The 19401-nt window shown below is 38.0% G+C and overlaps 2 protein-coding genes and 1 long non-coding RNA gene across 3 annotated transcripts in view; 1 reads left to right on the top strand and 2 right to left on the bottom strand.

The window, feature by feature from the left end:
- arhgap5 (Rho GTPase activating protein 5) overlaps positions 1-9464 on the bottom strand; it is a 42797-nt gene extending 33333 nt beyond the window's left edge. The window contains exons 1-3 of the mRNA XM_058748785.1: positions 9143-9464; positions 3130-7019; positions 2770-2923 (exon numbers count right to left, since the gene is read on the bottom strand). Of these exons, the coding sequence (XP_058604768.1) occupies positions 2770-2923; positions 3130-6846 (3871 nt within the window). The 5' untranslated portion in view covers positions 6847-7019; positions 9143-9464. The remainder of the gene's footprint in view (positions 1-2769; positions 2924-3129; positions 7020-9142) is intronic.
- Positions 8479-11551, top strand: LOC131522916 (uncharacterized). Its single transcript, XR_009266683.1, has 3 exons — positions 8479-8583; positions 10703-10781; positions 10888-11551. It is a non-coding gene; the product is annotated as an uncharacterized LOC131522916 (long non-coding RNA).
- Positions 11552-13632: 2081 nt separating this feature from the next.
- Positions 13633-19286, bottom strand: nubpl (nucleotide binding protein-like). The gene is given in 12 exon segments (XM_058750400.1): positions 13633-15784; positions 16251-16333; positions 16530-16650; positions 16891-16976; positions 17300-17380; positions 17383-17392; positions 17659-17749; positions 18251-18290; positions 18393-18483; positions 18598-18632; positions 18761-18908; positions 19137-19286. Coding segments are annotated over 12 exon segments (981 nt in total). The 5' UTR covers positions 19269-19286; the 3' UTR covers positions 13633-15721.
- Between the last annotated feature and the right edge of the window lie 115 nt (positions 19287-19401).

Raw genomic sequence — 19401 nt, 5'->3', positions numbered from 1 at the left:
TCCAACTGTATTACACAACCATTTTAAACAATTCAAACATGCAAAATTAAACCAGAAAGGACTGTCTGGAAATTACCTCCTTTCCACAGAGCTGTTTAACGCACCGCTGCACCCGTAAGGAACACATCAAGTCATCTAAAACGCACCTAATTTGCATCCTATTTGTTGCAACATTTCCAAAATTGGCACAAAATTCCTTCATTTGGATGGAAGCAGCATGTCACAGTAACAAAAACAAAGATTGCGCATAGTGGTCAGCTCATTTAGACACTCGCCTAGGCCTAATGAATGTGATCGTCCTATTCAAGGTTTGCAAATATTTTCTGGGAACTGCAGCAACGATTTTTTTCTGATCGTACTTCCTAAGTGTCTGTTAAGTTCACGGTTTATTTCATAGTCAGTGTCTCATAAAAATATCTAAACATCCATAACGTTTCACACAGAAGGGGTTATTACTGTGAAGCCCTGCAAGGAGGAAATGACAATGGGAGTACTCTTCTGATGGATAAATGAAGCATCCAGGCCTAAATGAGCCATGAAAGTCAATTAGGAAACATCCATAAAGTCCATTTTCTCTGTACAGTTTTTAACGCCACAGGGTCTTGGTTTTCAGAATGGACGGGGCGCGAGAAATAAAGGACTGTGTGTGTGCATGCATACACCATGTTTGGAGGAGTGGATTGTTGGACTACTTGTTCTTGACCACAGAAAAAAAAGAGAGTCAAGTATTATCATTTCCTCCGGGTTTCACAATGCAGTACAGAGCAAGATAAAGGGGCATAAATGGGAGGGAGTGAGCGTTTGGCTTGGGGGGCAGGGTGTTTGATGAACCTTTTCATCTGCACAGCTCTTTGAGGCAAGATGCTTTCAAAAAGCTCTTAAACAGAGCCTCGCGATGCTCAGACGCAGCCATGGGCACATTGTGCCATCTCGTCCTATTCCACAACAAAACCAAAAAAAGGCCCAGATTCAGCCACAGTCAATAAAATGACTTGATTTTACATATAAATACTAATATTGAACATTTACTGTATATGTTTTTTATAATTTTTGTAATGTAGTACTGGTCAATATTTGACATTAATCAGATGTTACTGGATAGGTAATTATGCTTATTGCCCTTATTTTTACCTTTCATCATCAAACAATCACTTAAAAAACACATTAATTATACAAATTAAATTTAAGATTTAGGAAATATTTAATTTTTGTACCATACATTATAATGTTGTGATGCCAAAATTAACTTGTAGCCTGATTTTAATTTTCAGTCTTTTTTTATTTTTTTTTAAACAAATTTAATATTATTGTCCACTGATTTTTTGTGCACCCCAAAAGATAATCTTTAGCAACTCTCGAAATAAATATGAAATTATTAAATAATTGTAAAATTGTAATGTACATGTTATGATGCCTAAATTTACATGTAGCCTTTAAAATGCATGATTTTAGTTTTTAGTTTTCTTTAGACAAAATTGTCTAGAATTTCAATATCATTATTTATCATCAGTGACATTAAAATAGAATTTTAATAGTGTGTCTCCCCATCAATTACACCTAATTTATAAAGCTAAATGTAATCCTATGGTCTACAAACCTGCATGTCACACAGAATCAAGCCATTTACCAACAAAATCAATCGTCTTGCACATTAACTGTGGACACAGCACTATGTGAGAACTAAACATGAGATCAGCAAAAAAGTGTTTCGGATCATCACATATAGGCTTCATGTGTGTGCGGCCACACATACACAAAGCAAAACCAGTTCAACCAGCAAATTGACCTAGTACTACGCTCACCACAGACACTTTGCCCACTTCCAGTACACACCATAAAAACCACAAACTGCAGCTTAATAATTTCCTTTAAGAAACCACATCAGTGCATGTCATCCGAGCATGAGTTTCACTGATCCATGGCCACAACCAACCTGAACGGCGGTATGTGGGTGTCACTTACTCGCTCATGAAACCTCAAGCTATATTATGGGTCGACCAGGCTTATTGACAGCCGTGTTAGTCAGAGTTTCCATTGAACACAGTTACAGAACAAGCTACTGAAGGGCATGTTGTAACCAAACAAACAGGCACAGTTAAAGGGGCTCTATCACTGCTTTAAGCAAATGAAGCGGACTTTGTTCGAGTCCAAATATGGTCAGCATGTCCTGAAATGATGGTAACCCACCCCATGGCTACGATATGTGACGGGCCTCAGTGTTTACACAGTGCTTGCAGAGTCCATGAAAATGCAAACCACAATCTAACTGAACAAAGTGCTCTGGGAAAAATTAGATCATCATAACATGTGCCATAAAAATCCATTCAATCATTTACCAGACGGACTTCCCTCCTCCCCTGCCCGTCGACTTCCTGTTGTGTCAGAATTTATTACCTCAGAGTAATGGATTTCATTCATTTACTCATTGATGGTATTTGAACCGCATGCAGAATTTCATGTGCTTTAAAATATGGACTGTATCAGGCTCACAAAATAAATAAGCAACGCGAAACGCACAAATGTACAATTTTCAGTAAAGAATCTCAGGACCTGGAAAGACAAATTGTTACCAAATGTTCCTAAAACTGCAAACTACTAAATGAAATATGCCAAGGACAAAAATGACAAATATAAATCACTTTATGTTAGTATACTCGCACAAAAAAGATTGAATTCTCGAACAGCCTTTAAACCGGAGAACTGATAGAAGCATTTCCACATTTTCAGATGCTATTATGTAAACCAGCTTTACTAAAACAAGAAACTTGCCTGTGCGCTCAATGTAGTCAACACACTTCTCAATGAACAAAGGTATGGGCCTATCAGGTGTGACCAAGTTCTGAAGAGGCACCCCAAAATAGTTGCTTTCCCAATTTCTACGAGTTGGTGGATACAATGGCTTTGTGGTCTTTGTTGATTTTGTCTGTTAAGAAAAAAATGACAAGAACACATGCTGATGACACAACCTAAAAACTCAAATGTATCATTTTAAGCTGAATTTAGGCATCACAAAATAATGTAGAGAGTAAAAAGTGAATATTCATTGAGATTTGCTAAAGATTTAACAGTGGTATTAAACTACTAAAGTAACTTCAGATTTTCCTAGGTAACTGAAAAGTAGTAGCTTACCTTTTTGGGTTCCTTGGTCTTTGGTGGTTTCTTTTTCTTCATTTTCTTATCATCCTGCTCTGGGTCCGATGTAATGGCTGGATTGTCTATCCCTCCTTTCCAAGGATCCACTGGTGAGAGAAGTGGATCTTCTTCACTTCCTCGGTTGCCCCTTCCTTTTTTCTTCTTCTGCGTCGCAGGCCCCGACTCATCATCACTGACATCCGAGTGCACTCGTCTATGATAAGCTTTTGTCTTGCTGAAGAGGATCTTGGAACGATGTTTGTACTTAGAAGGCCTTCTGCCACCCTGAGACTTAGACATGGAGTCAAAGCCATTCTCCTCATCCCCATGCAAAGCGAGTCCGCCGAACGAATTGCGGATCCTACCAGATCTGCTGTGTGCGTCTTCTGGTACGGCATAGATGTCATCACTGAAGCCTTTTGATTTGAGAAGCGTGTCGGCCGGCTCTGCATAGTTATCGGATGCTTCAAGGTCATCGCCGTGACCCATCATTGGACTGCGTGTCCACCTGGAGGTCCTCATTCCAGCTTCAATGGTCCTCAGTAGGTTGGGGTCCAGCTTTTTAACGTTGGGTTTGGGCAGCACATTGGGCTTGGGTTTTACCGGGGGAGGCACTTTGTGGTTACGCTCGTGATCACCAACAGGTGTGCTGTGAACTGGGTACTCGTTTCCTTCCAGGTCGATTCTGTACTTCCGTTCACTAGGATTGGGCAACAGCTGCACATCATCGCCTATCGGGCTGTAAGGTGGCGGTCCCTCACCATCGTCCTCAGAGTCAGGGTAATATTGGTAGGCAGGTGAATGGCTATGAGGTGACTGCGGGAAGACGTCTTCACCTGTGCCTGTTCCGTCCCTGCTGTTGTCAAACATGAAGGAACTTTCAATGTGGCTCTTCTTCTCGAGGACCTCATTGAAAAATGGTGTGAAAACCTCTGTCTGTCTGTGATATTGGGACAAGGAGTAGAGAGCGGTAAACTTGGCCGCAATTTCCGTGGCAATGTGCTCGCCTTCAGTCATTAGCTCTTTTATTGCCTCGTTCTCGAAGAAGTCCGCTTGGCTGTCCGTAATGGCCACCAGTTGAACTGGAATGACATCCTGGACTTCAGCCAGGAATGCCCTCAGCATAGCCATGGAAGACTTTCGTTTTGCTGAGTAAACAAGAATGTACCCATGCACCAATTCGTCCTTTCTGATTCCAATGGAGGAGTGGTAGGAGAGCACAGTGACCTGTATGCGTCTGCGGCTGTCGCCGATGATTTTGTCAAGGATCAATGTGTTGCACTGCCCAGGCTGTCCGGCGCTGCAGGAATGTGAGTCCAAGAATGGTGAGAGAATGAGATCCACGCTGAACGGATCTCCACACATGGCACACATGACTATCCGTAAATCTGTCTCCGACAGATCCTTAATGGAGGGCATGGGGCTCATCATGTCGAAATTGTGCTTCAATCCCTCCAACACCGCTCTGAGGGCCTGTTTTATCTGAGACTCATTAAACTTTCTGGGAAAAGTGCTGGAGGGTATATCTACAAAAGTACACTGTAGCTTATTTGCAAGCTGTTGGCCTTGATGCCTCAAAATAGGCATGTTTTTGCAAACATTGTCGCGCTGATTTGCTAGAATGAGAATGAATGGCACTGGCTGGCTATACCTATCCCTTCTGCTCTGGGCAATCTCAGCTCGGATCCGGCTTACGCGGTCACCGATGTAATTAAGCGACTCTATAGAGCTGAAGACACAAAAGAACCCATGGGGCTTGAAAGTCGATATCCAGGAATGGTTCAAAAGCATGCCGGAATTGACATCCACAGGCAAAAGGTCTAATTCATAGATTTTCCCATCAAGGGTGTATTCATCATCAGTGGACTGAGCTCGGATTTCATTTGCGAGCTCCTGCGCCAATCCTTCTCTGCCCACGAGACACAAGTTAACCTTATCAATGTTGGCACTGTTGTAGTAGATATTAGAGCGGCCGTGATCCAGCTGAACCAGCCGGTTGGAGAGGACTTGCTCGACTTTGAGATCGATGCAGGCCGTGCCGCTGAGGCACGTTTCCTTCGTGGGGTGATAGACAAACCCGATGTGTTTCAGTAAAAGTGACTCCCTGTCAGTGGCGAGTTTCTGGAGAGCTCTGTATCTAGGTTCCTCGTTAAGCACGGCATGAATCTCACTCATTTTGTCACAGCTCGGGGTCGCGTTCAAATCAAGGTCATAGAACAGCTCTGCATGCTCGAAAAGCATTTCCTGAAACTCCTCTTTGGCCCTTTCAACTATTTCCTGCTGATGCCGACTGTAAACATCCCTGCGATCTGATTCGGTGATGTACTTGTACGCCTCATCCTCCATGACAAAGCACATGACCTCTTCCCATGGCTGGCCGGGGCTAATGAAATGCACTCGCTCCAGCGTCTTCTTGAATTTCTCCTTCATCTCCATACGCCTCTTCTCAGATATCAAATGTTGTACGTGGTTTTGATAAATCCTCTCTCCTTCCATGGTTTTGAGGATATCGAAGGGTACTCTTCTGTCGTCGGTTTTATTGAGGTGGTCAGTCTCATACCACGGCGTTTGTTCTAACTCAATTAAATAGTATTGAAACTCAGGCCTGCTCTTCATAAGGCTCTGAGCCTCAGTCCAACTCAGTGTCTCAATTTCCTCCAGGTTGTTCAGCAACTTATTAAGAATTTTTGGCAGACTTGTAAGGTAATCCTCACGCCGCCTTTTGATATGCTCTTGCCTCAGCTGTTCTATGTGCTTCGAAAAGGTGTTTCTAGCCTTTTTGGTGCCTTCTATGTTGATGTACTCTTCATAGTCTGGGTGGCTTTTCAACTTATTGCTCACAATTTTCCAGCTTGTGTGATAATCTCGGACAGTTTGAACGATGAGCTTTTCAAACTTGTCTGAAACTGAAGCTACTAAATGTCTCTGGGATTTGTACGCTTCCAAGTAAGAGATGATTTTGGGTTTTCCTCTGGTTTTGTCCATCTGCTGTATCAGAGCATTGAAACAGAGCTCCACGTTCACAGACGCTCGAGCTGATGTTTCCACCAACATGAGATTCTTTTTACCTGTAACAAACGTCTGCACCTCTCTCAGGTATTGCTCGACACACTCGTCACATTTTGTTGCAGCGATGATTATGGGTTTTTTCGCCTTGGAAATCTGAGAATGAAGGCTATGGACAAATTTCATCTGGTCGTCGAATTTCCTATTGCATCCTTTGCTTACATCTAAACACAACACAAAGCCATCGATGTTTAGCTTGCCATCAGGCATCTGCTTCTGATCAAAATCCTGTTCCAACCCAAGCTGGTCTGTGCAAATGTACATCAGCTTCTCAGCAGACTGAAGCTTCGTATTTGCAGCCCTTTTCGTGTAAGGCTGCAGGTTTGTGCTCCGATGAGGCAAGAAGGTTTGGTCATCAATGAACTCAGTCTGCTCAATGACCTGGATTCGACACTCGAGGCCATCGTCCCCTCGATGTAACACTTCACCCCAGTATAAGAAATGATCGTTATTCACCACGCGCCCTCCAAAGTCAATTGTGCTCAACACAGAAGTGTGCTCCGAGTAGTAGCAGTCCGCACTGGGGCGCACATATCTGTTGCATAGGCAGGATTTACCTACGCCGCAGTTGCCCTTCTCTTTCTCAGTGCCTGAGAGTCCGACGACACTGATAGCATATGCCGGACGGGGCTCCTTATTCTTGGCCATTATATTGCCCCTCTCATTGCTTGTTACGCTAAGCAAAGTATGCCGGCCAGGCAAGCACGTACTTCCATTTGCTAGTGCAGGCGCATTTCCATTTCTCACTTTGCATGAGACGATGTAGCTTTAATCTTGATCATCTGTCCTGGACGACTGCTCTTTCCTCTCCTATCACCTTCCTGCAATAAAAAAATAAATATAAATTAAAAAATACAAATTATATATATATATATATATATATATATATATATATATATATATATATATATAGTTAACTATAAAATTAGTCAACAATAAGATAGTGTAAAGTTTTGTTTTCAATAGCCAAACACTTATTTATCATACTGAATTTAATAAGTTAAATGACAACACAGGCACAATCACAATACAAAACCAACAAGTACAATAAAAAATGATGACTCACAATACGCAACATAACTGTATGCATCATTACTGATATCTAAAAATTCAAGCATGACACTAACACTACTATTATGAAATATTATTGCCAATGCATTTGCATTTTGAATACCCTTTTTACATTACCACAACTGCTCAGGGTACAAAACTCTGTCAACAATCCACATGTGATACACATCTTCAATGCATTCATTTATCATAATAGAAGTAGGAGTACTGACACTGTGGGACAAGCTCTTTCACTGTAATATGCTTTTACTGCATGTACTCCAGTGTTTTTAGAAAATATGCAAGCTATGCTTGTCATCTGCAGTGACAAGCTTTGCACTAACAAAAACATGCATCTGTCAGTAGAAATAAGGAAGCAAATTGGCTAATTTACACTCAAGAGCATTAAGTTCATAATAAACAAAACAACTGCAAGAAAATATTTTATAAATGCAATTCAATTCAGTGTTGGCTCTGACAGCATAACTAGAACCACTTTTGAATTTGGCAGTGTAAAGCCTGATATGTCTTAAAGACTCCCGTTTGTGAAAATTGTGTCATTTACTCATCCTTGTGTCGTTCCAAACCTGTATGACTGACTTTCTCAGTGGAACACAAAAGGAGATCTTAGCCAGAATGACAGCCTGAGTCACTTTTTTATTGCATCTGTTTCCCAAATAACTAAAGTAACTGATAAATGAAGCTACCACTCTTTGTTCAACAGAAAAAAAATAAAGGCATACATTTTATTTATTTTCTTTTATCAATACATTCCCAGGTCTTTTTCAGTCATTTATAATTACTGTATAAGGACTTTTAAAGGACATTTACATTCACATCGACTTGCTAATGAATCTCAAACATTCTGTGAACCAGTTTGACCGATTCCTTGAAAAGAACCGCCTCAAAAGAAAAACCAATTCGAATCACTCTACACAAAATCAATACCTAGCCTATGATGAAATATCGCAAATTTTAACATAACTAAAAAAAACAAAGAAAAATGCATATTCACTTTAAAAATGCTCATGAATTTTATGAAATTGTATTAGTTTCAGGAAGGGAAAACACTTTTTATCATTCTCAGTCTCAGGTGATTTTTTCAGTTCTTCCATGACCGTGGGAACCCTGGAGTAAATGATGACAGAAATGTAATTTTGCCCGCAATATCCCTTTGTCTTGAGAATGTCATAAATAACGACCGTATTTATGGGACATCACCGACTGGACCTCACGGGCGTTAAATCACGGAAACACAGGACATCAGTGTCGAGACGCGTTTCTTAACGACGGTGGGCTGTATTTCTAGGCGAGGATGTAAAGCATCTGCTGAAGGTGAGAAGGAATTCCGAGCAGAAGCGCTATTGTTACGAGCCACACTGCGATCAGACGTGCAAGCGACGATTCCCACAACTAACGTTAGTCGACACATTTATTGCTAAATGTGGCTTACTAATTGCCAAAAATGTGTGCATCTTTACTTCGAAACCCACAAGCGTCCACTCCATTTGAATCCCAGGAATTGAATTTCACATCAGAATAGTTTTATCACAGGACAATCAATACGCACACACTCTTGTATTAAATAACACGCCGATTTAGATCCGTTTAGTATGTGTTAATATGCTTATTTTGTATTCTCATCGACACGGGCCTTGCCTCTATCAAGGCATTAGATGCTTCCTTTGCTTGCTAGCTTCCCAGTTAGCCAGGGCTAGTTAAGTGTGACACCGACACAGCGCAATGTAGGCGAAACAGACAAATCTGTGCATTTACATAAAGCTACAGAACTATCGCCTAGACGTGGAAATAAATCACACATTAAACCAAATTCAGTAAAGCAAACAATAAAAAGCATGCTGGAAAGTCACATACTCCGTGTACATTCCCCTACCTAACATGGTCGCTCCCAGCTCCAGACACCACAGATAGGAGGAGGCATTCCAACTATTTCCTTTAATTTCTGCGGATGCGATACCGAAACAAATTCCAGTTTTGTCGCGTGTCCCGGGAGCGGTTGGAATAATTGGCGATATTTGCTTAAAGTGGTTGTTTTCAGTGTTTTCTAGCAGTAAGAGTGGTATGCGTGTAATCGGAGAGCCATCCCCTCCCCTCTCATTCCAGTCAGTAATGGCGACGGAGAGATCCGCTCTCACTCACTCTCTCTCTCTCTCTCTCTCTCTCTCTCCACACTAACTTTTCCATTCGGCTCACCGCGGGGGCACGACGCGCGCTCACGATTGTCTCTCAGGATCATGTAGGTTAATACTTTCTGATTTTTGATATCTTAATTTAATCTGTGCTGCTATGGCAAGCAAGTAAAATCAAGGAATAAACTATTAAAAAGGAATCTATTTGTATTAACACTATAACTCTGTTCCTATCTGTCTATCTGTTATTATGTTATATTTACATATTGGTTGTAGTAGCCTTATGGATTGAGATTTACTGATGGAAATTGCATTAATGTTTTGCTACAAGGTGTGTATGTATATGTATGTATATATATATATATATATATGCTATATATATGCAAAATGTATATATGCTGTATGGATATATATATATATATATATTCTCAACTAGTACCATTTACAGATTATGTATGTTTTCGAATAAGTCACTGTCTTTATTTTTAAATAACTAAGTGATATTGTAAATGAATGATTTGTTTATGAATTGTAAAATATGTTATATTACTTCATTTAAAACTAGTTGTTTAAAGCTGGAAGTTAAAGGTCTATTGTCCTGGGGCCTGTTTCATAAAGCAGGTTTACCAAATATACCAGACTTATTTCAGTTAGTCTGACTTATTTTTAACCAAATCAACTGACAATAAGTCAGACTAACTGAAATAAGCCTGGCTTATTTGGTAAACTTGTTTTATGAAACAGGACCCTGGTCTGTTTGTATAAAGGCTCAGCTGCTATTTCAATGATACAGAAAACACCATAGATTAGGAAGGCCGGTTTTATCCTGTTTGGACCGTTTTATCTATTCTTATGGATGTATTTGGCACAAAGTCTAAAGTTAAATTTAAAATCTTTTCTGAGTCCAGAGCTTTTATCATAAACTAGTTCATCATACCTTTACTTCATCAATAAAACATGTTAGTGGTTGTCACTGGTGTTCATTTAGCAAGAGATTGTATGCTACAATGAATTTAGCAAACATCTGCAGTACATTCAGTTTGTTTTTGTTTTTTTTTTGTGCCCAGAGAACTCAGGACAATGTTTATAGTAGTACACTGTTTACCATTTGAGTTAGCATTGAAATGAACTGACCCATACCTTTTGAATATGCACAGCCTCTCTTGTGCTTACAAGCTTAGTTTATTTAAATTTAGATTATTCTTAACAGACACACACTGTGCTTTACTATTATACATTTATGATTCTTTTTTTTTCCCAACAATTTCTTTTTTATGATTCCTTTTGAATACATACTCCTTCAGTATGTCTGTGCCAGGCAGAAGGATCCCCTGCAACTAACCAGCAGAGCTAGACATGGGTTGGTCTGATTAAGGAATGAAGGTGGGTCACACACACACACACACTGAGGTGTGCCCACGCTGTTTCTTGTGTTTGATATGTTTGTGTTTCATAAACTGATTCGCCTTTCGCCAAATCTATTATCTAGAGAGCATCTGTTCCCAAGGCAACGCCTATCTGTGGTCAGTGGCCGGCCACTCCCTGTCCCGGGACGCAATACAAATGTCAAGTTTCTTCTTTTGTAAATGCAAATGGTCAATCCGACCACTTAGGGTCTGAAATCATTGTTTTGTCTTTAAAAATATTGTCATTGTCATGTGGTTAACAACATCTTTGTTTTCATCTATTAAACTTTACATACATTTAAAAAAGTGGAATTAAACTTATTCCATTTACCGTAGGTAAATTTGGCACTGCTGATTAATAAGAAAAGACATACGTTTTCATTTTTAGAAGGTTGAATTTTTGTACAGTGAATTTTTACTTGATATTATTGTCAAAGTGCTCAAAGTACATGTTGTTCAAGACGGAAATAAATGGGTCATGTTTATTTTTCCTAAATGTTTCATACTTCACATATTTTCATACCGCAAATACCATTCAAAAGCTCAAAAAAGGGCAATAACATTTTTAATGGTTTTGAGAGAAGTCTCTTATGTTCATCACTGCATTTATTTGATCAAAATACAGTAAAACTGTTTTGAAATAATATTACAATTTAAAATGTTTTCTATTTTAATATATTTAAAAGAATAATTTATTCCTGTGATGGCAAAGCTGACTTTTTTTCAGCATCATTACTCAGTCTTCAGTGTCACATGATCTTTCAGAAATCATCCTAATATGCTGATTTGCTGTTCAAGAAACATTTTGTATTATTATTAATGTTAAAAAAAGAGTTGTGATTCTCTGAGGCTGCGCCTTGAAACTATAAATCAGATAGTCTGACTACAGTTTTTTTCTTTTATCCAGATCTGATCTGTTTTGTTGAACAATGGCTCTAAAAGCCTGTGGGTCTGAAAGTGAATTTCATCACAGTGTCATGATTGTGTCTGAATTTGACATTCAAATGTTACTGCCATCAGCCATGTGCAGACATCACTTCCTCTAATGGATGTTCATTTGAAAATCATCCATTGAAACTCTGTTTGCCAAAAAGAATAGACCTATCTGCTTTTGTGTCATTCTGGATTCAAAGGAGTGTTATAGTATTATTTATTTACTATTATAGTATTTATTTTATATTTCAGTTTACATTTTAATTTTAAAGTTTTAGTCATTTTGTGCATTTGTCATTTTTATTACTTTTTAAATATTTATAGCTTTAATTTGAAAGATTTTTATTTCAGTTTTAGTCATTTTAGTACTTCAATTTAAATTTGTTTCAGTCAGTTGGCAAGGCAACATTTATCATTTTTGTCATTTCAGTTTTTCATATAATATTTTTCATTTTATTTCAGATTTATTTAAATTACCGAAACAACATTTAATAGTTTTGCCTTTAATAACAATACATTGATTGAAATGTAGCAATTTGGTTGTTATTTTTATTTTTTTATTATTTTTTTTTAAAGTTGTCTTGCTATCAACAATACAACAGAATTATCTTCTACAATGGCCGAGCTTTCCCAACACAGACTGTATGCAAAGTATAGCACTAATTAATGTTCATAATTAATGTTCATTAGTGCAGCTACTGACCACAAAACACAAATGTGTGGACATCAAACACTCAACATCAGGCCTCATAATGTGTCTGTCCGTGCCTCTTTTAAATCGTGCCCTCTCTCTTTTTTACATCATTAATTATTTACCTTCCCCCCACCCCCAAATCTCCTTCCAACACCCCTCAGATCTGCAGATTCACTGTCAGCTGTGCTTGGAGTCTTGCTGAGAAGCCCTGGTGTCCACACCCTTTCTGTGGAGCCTGATTGTGCAAGATAAGGCCAGTCATCTCTTTGCATTTAATGCAATCTAAAATAGCCAAATGCTTAGGTAAATGCCTGATACAGGAAGGATTGATTTTTTTTTTTTTTTTTTTGTACCTGCTCAACTATTCAACTACCTAAAATATAGTTTTATACAGCTAATATTGCTTGTATGCTCCCAAAGTTTATTGTGAAGAATGCCAATGCTTAAGTTAAAGCACCTCATAGACGCCTCCTTAAGCATACATCGCCCTCCTCCCGTTCGTTCCCCTACGCTGCAGTGCAATTGGAACCAGCTGCTGCTGCTATTTACCCTGAGCAGCAGCACTGCTACATTGCCATGGTTATGGATCCACGCTTGGGATTGTGGGAAAGGCTGGGTTTCCGGGTCACTGCAGACGAGGTTTCAGGAGAGAGATATCATGCAAATAACTAGCCACATGCTTAATATTGTCAGAATATCTCTATGATCTTAAAGTCTGGAGCTTAAAAAAGCTAGGTTTTAAATTTAAGTGCTGAATGGGTAAGACTAGCAGATCTCCAGAATTCAAGTATACATGCTTCCTATGAGAGTACAGAAAGGAACTTCAATGGGTAGTTGTTTTGTTACTTTAGTTAAGGAAATGTGTAAATATTATACCTTTAGAGTTCATTAAAGATGCATATTATTTAGAGGGTGCTGAAAAAATGGTAGGATTATTTTGAAACCGTTTTTACTTAGAAATTGCTGATAAATTTCACAAATAAAGAAACGGCAATAACATTCAAGTAAATGTGAAATTTGAAGTAGAAATACTGACATTTCCTGTAAAACATGCTCCAATAATAAAAAAAAAATACAATCATATTTTTTTTACATCTTCAAAAAAACATATTTAACAGCGTAGTAGTATGCAGTGTTATTTGCTTATATTATAGTTTTCATTAATATTTGAATCAGTATTGTAGTGTTAGTCATTAGTAATCTTTAATAAACACTTTTAAAATTTCAGTCAGGTTTATTTGCTTTATGGTTTTAATTTTAGTTATAATTTTAATTAACTACACTAACCCTGGTAATATGTACCCTTAAGGTATACTATGAACCTTTTAATGGTAAATAAGAAACAAAGTTAAGGCACTGCCACAGTGACAAGCTGTGATGCCCCTAAAGGTCTAATTTTTGCAAAAAATTTTCTGAAAGTGTTCCGATGTTTCTCAGAATCAGGTCTCAAGATATAGCATTAATGAAGATTTATTATACATGCCAACAGTATGCTTTAGCTGCTGATAAAAACCTCGGCCCCAGAAGGCACGTACCTTACATAATTTTAATCAATTATATATATATGTATCTTCTATTATACATGCGCAGATCACCACTTCAGCCAATTTACAGGCATAAAGCCAATACTTAAGCCATGAAGACTTCATCATGTACTAAATAAGGATGCAGAGATTACCACATATAGTTAAATAATCATGCCATTTGCAATAATAATAATGAAAATTTGATCAGGATCTGGTTGAAAAACTGTGCCGTTTTACAGAGACTAGAATGATTTACAGTGAAGAGACCATTCTTGAGCAATATTAATTTTACAGATAACGATTTCTCCTTAAATGCCTTTTGTTTGCACCTCAGCTTATCTTATTAACAGTATCTGCTCATGAATCAAAGATGACACAGAAATAAGACTGCCCTCTGTCCTCTTGGGCTGCACAGCTACCCCATTTAATTATTGATTTTTTTCCATAGCCTTAGGAAGTGGAAGCTATAAGCCACATTTACCACATGGAGCAAAGTCTGCATTTATAATGCCACTGAGAACGCCACAAGGACACTGTTTTAGAAATCTGTTTATTGCCAGCTGGGAATTACCTGAAGCATGCTCAATCATGTTGCTTGTTAAGTAATCTGAATATGTTCATGTTATGCAGTGTCTCACAAGCAGATAAGGTTTCATGAGTGAAGGTCATCTGATCTAGGATCAGATTTATGAATGGTCTTCTCCCATTCGTTGTGAAATTCCCTCTGGGACAAAAATCCCAGGCAGAATTTTGGTGAATTCTACATCTCAGTATATGAATGGATGTTTATTTGCTGTTTACACCTCAATGACACACTCATGGGAGTGTGAGTCACAGCACTGCGCTCAATGACATCAGTCAAGGCACGTTATCAGGATAACGCTTTCTTTATCGTGAAAACAAAGAGAAAATAAATAACACCAAATGTGAAACTGTCCAAATTCAGCTGAGGTCATTGTACAGCTGAAACCCCGGGGTCGGTCTTCTGGGAACAGTTAAGCAATTGAGACTAAAAGAAAGCAAAATAGCTTCATCGCGGTGATGAATCACAGACTGGTCTGTCTGGCCAGTGTTACACAGGGGTGGACTGAATACGGCTGTTTCAGCTGAGTCAAGGGAGCTGTGAAAATATGCAGGAAGTGACCCTGTTTTTCTCATCCCCGTGAAAACTTCATCCCACTTTTCCTATTGGACCAGGACCGTTTATCTTTATTAAATGTAGTTAAGTAACAGAAGAGTCCAATCACGTTACTGTCAAAAGAGGAAAATTTGTCATAGTTTAGGTGAAAGACCTAATTTAGCCATCACTATAAATCAAACAAAGCACAATCAGATGTATGAAAACATATGCACTGCCATCAAGTGGTCAAGATCTGTAATGAACATCTTTATGTATGTGGAATGACACTTTGCAATGACATTGACTGAAGCTGTCCAAAACCTGCCCTTTGACCCATTTCCTTCTAGGTAAACATCTTATCGGTCTATTCTGGCGGGAAAAGATCCACATCTGAGATTTGTACATGGAAATTACATTAGGGCACTTATAATATGATCATAATTGCAGTGAGTTCTTATTTTCATTATAATGCCAAAATGATTTATTTATATTTGTTATTTTAATCTCTGAATAACATGAACTGTATGTCAGTGCATAAATAAAGAACATAAATGATAGTATTCTAATAGGCAAGTGTAGGAGACAATGATTCAATGCTGATATTTTCTTCTGCTCAGCAAAACTACATTAAATGTGGACATCATTCATCTCGGCTGCACCGCGAGTCGGTGTACTACTGCTGCTGCAACTCTTCTGTAAGCCTCGGCCTGCAAAACAGGCAAATATCCATGAATATATTAGAAAGTGATTTTACAAATCTTATGTCAGGTTGTTAAAAACCAGAAACTCTGTCTGACTGAAGTCTGCCAGCTGATTAGTCTCTTAGTGGATTATATGTAAACATCTTTTATGTGAAATATCTTATTAAGGTCAGTACTAAATAAACAATAATATGCATTTTGTTATTTATTTTTACATATATTTTTAGCGAATTATTTTGGTAAAATAATCAACATTTTGAAGATTCTGCAAGGTGTTTGTAAATTTCTGACTTCAACTGTATATTATATACAATAAATATGCAATATTTGCATTTCAATTTTGTCATTTATCAATACATGCTACCAAAGTAGTGTACCCAATTTCTGCACCCAAAGATCATGAAAGACTTCCAGTAAGTAACTAATGGAAACCAATGAAAAGCAAGACAGGAATCCAACATGATTCACTTACTTCTGGACTTTCTGGGAATGACACAACCACAGGCTGTCCCTTGTCTGATGTTTCTCTTATGTTGAGATGAAGAGGAATGTCTCCTGGAGTGAAAAGAGAAAACCTTGTGTCCTCACAGACTGGCCAATCCTCTTGAATCAAATCTAGTTACATACAATTTGACCTCATAATATGCATTACATTTGATAAACATCAACTTTTTTTTTTTTTTTTTCTTCAACGAGCTTAAATGCTAAAACAGTCGGTCATAATGTAATACTTTATACAGAATGGCCTTACCAAGCAACTCTACACCAAGGGTCTGAGCCAACTCTTTAGCCCCATCTGAGCCAAAAATGTGTGTCTGATGATTGCACTTGGGACACTGGAAAACACTCATGTTCTGAACCAGACCCAGCACCTGAAAGCGCGAAGCACATCCTTAAACGTAAATTTATTTATTTAAAAAAAAAAAAAACACTGATACCAATCAGGTATTTTCTGTCGGAAATAAATCACAGAATTAACACAAAACAATGATATTAATATATTGATGCCATCTATATTGCTTCAATGTAGGTCTCTATCAGCATGAACTTTCCACTATAATTTAATGACAAGTTGGAGCTGAAGCCTTTCAATACAAAAGCAATTGCTTTACCGGAACGTTGACCTTTCTGAACATCTCGGCGCCTCTTCGTGCATCTAGCAAGGCAATGTCTTGAGGCGTAGACACGATTACAGCACCTGAAAGACAAAACGCGACAAAATTATACCACTAAGCTTGATGTTTGGTGTATAAACCAATCAAAATGTACTTACATTATGTTTAAGAACGGTAAAAACTGATTTCATAATGAATGTGCCGAATGCTAGAAAACATTAATGCATCCAATTCTCTCCCACCTGATACAAGCAATGACAATCAAACCTTAAATGACAATCTGAATTGGAAAAATCCATGGCGCTGTGTTGTGACTGACATTAGGTAGAATGCTTCTTTCAGAGTGTAACAGATGCCAAAAATAGGCAGACAGACCATAAATCAGCTGTAACATTTGTTTATTTACCTGCTATAGGAATATTCTGAGTAATAGACAGTTGGACATCTCCAGTTCCAGGTGGCATATCAATCACAAGGTAATCCAGATTCCCCAATCTACCTGCATGGAAAAAGTCATTATGGTAGTGAAAGGAACAACAATGTTGAGCAAATTGGATTATTTTCTTAGACTGCAGAAAATGACACAATTTTACATGGAACCAGGGTAGAGAATAATTCATGCACAATCATTTAAAATGTGCCAATGGATGGAAATTGAACTCTATTGAAGAAATCACATCTATTTGTGCTGGATGAGAACGACTAAGAAAAAAAACAGATATTTGACAAAATCCTATTATCAACAGCAATTTCCAAATCGCACACCTGTCTAATGAGTTTCTCAATAGCTGACATCACCATCAGACCCCTCCACACAATAGGTGCAACCTCTTCAACCAGAAAGCCCATTGACATACTGTAGAGGTCGGAGAAGCAAAAAGAAAACATTTAAACATTAAGTTGTATAAAAGAAAAAACAAAACTAACATTCAAAAGTTTGAGGTCAGTGAGATTTTTTAAAAAGAAGTTAATACTTCTATTTTGCAAGAATGCATTGCATTTATCAAACAGTAAAGACATTTATGTTACAGGAATCCTGAAAAATGTCAGTTTCAAACTGGTAATAATAAAAAATGTTTCTTGAACAGCAAATCAGCATATTAGAATGACTTCTGAAGGATCATGTGACACTGAAGACTGGAGTAATGATGCTGACATTTCAGTTTTGACATCACAAGAATTATTTACATTTTAAGTTACATTTTTACTGTATTTTTGATCAACTAAACGCAGCCTTGGTGAGCATAAAAAACGTATTTTAAACATTTTGAAAATCTTACCGACCCCAAACTTTTGAACAGCAGTCTATATAAAATAACACTTTTGCACTATAACTATTAATCAGTCATGTACTTACCAAGGAATTCTAAAATTCACAAGTGGCCTCATTAAGTTCTCTGAAAATAAAGAAAGAAAAGATCAGACATGATTGACAAACTAATTTCCTTATAAAACAAGATATATTTTGTTTACAAAGGAAATATGGCCACAAAACTCACTGTCTGTTAATTCAGGGTTTCCTTTTAGGTTCATTAATTTTGGAATGGAGGGGCCATAGACATCAGCATCTAGAAGACCCACCGATTTACTCTACATGCAAAAGTGGTACGAAAAAGATGTAACTGAAGGCAAAACGTCTAATAAAATGTGAAATAATTTTGTGGTTTCAATACAGTGTCTAAGATAGGGTTATCTGAATGTCACCTGATCGTTAGCCATAAGTCCAAGAGCAAGATTCACTGTGAAGACAGAAACCAAATAATGTTTTCAGAGAAATGCTGGCAGTTAATTAAAGAGTAAAATAAACAGATGGGAATTATTGTGGCATGAAACACACAAAGGTCAATAAATGCAAAAGACAACAGACCTGCTGTTGTGGACTTTCCCACCCCTCCTTTCCCTGATGCAACAACAATGACCTCTTTGACTCCAGCTATGGGCTTCTGTTTTGGCAAACCTCGTGCCATGTGCTGCCTCTGTCTCTCCTGTAGAGCTCGGTCACCAGCACCTGAAGTCTAAACAGAAAACAATCATCAACAATAATCAATGTCTTCAAGATCACTAGAAAGTTACAGGTAGGTGTGTTTGATTAGGGTTGGAGCTAAACTCTGCAGGACACCGGCCCTCCAGGACCGAAGTTGCCTATCCCTGGTCTAGACTGTAATGTCGTTGGGATTATGCATCTATACACCATTAATAATTAGGACACCTGTAATCAATGCATGTTAATGAGTTTTACTTACCTTGAAGCGGATTTCATGTCTATTTTGATGTGTAGGAACAAATCTGCTAGCCAAAAATGGTGTGCCTATAATGTTTGAGGACAATGTATATATTTGCAAAAGCCTTTTGTAGCTGTCGTGTAATTTAACCATTTTATAAATCTCCCAGAGACGAGATTTTAGACAATGTCACGAGCAAAACAAAGACAGAGACGCCGCTGTGGTTTCCATGTGACACTCGTTTCTATCGGTTTAGTACTTGATTACGTTTTTGAATAAATAATAT

The sequence above is a fragment of the Onychostoma macrolepis genome, chromosome 17 (genome assembly GCF_012432095.1).
Source record: "Onychostoma macrolepis isolate SWU-2019 chromosome 17, ASM1243209v1, whole genome shotgun sequence".
NCBI lineage: Eukaryota > Metazoa > Chordata > Actinopteri > Cypriniformes > Cyprinidae > Onychostoma > Onychostoma macrolepis.
This window is presented reverse-complemented; position numbering and strand designations above follow the sequence as displayed.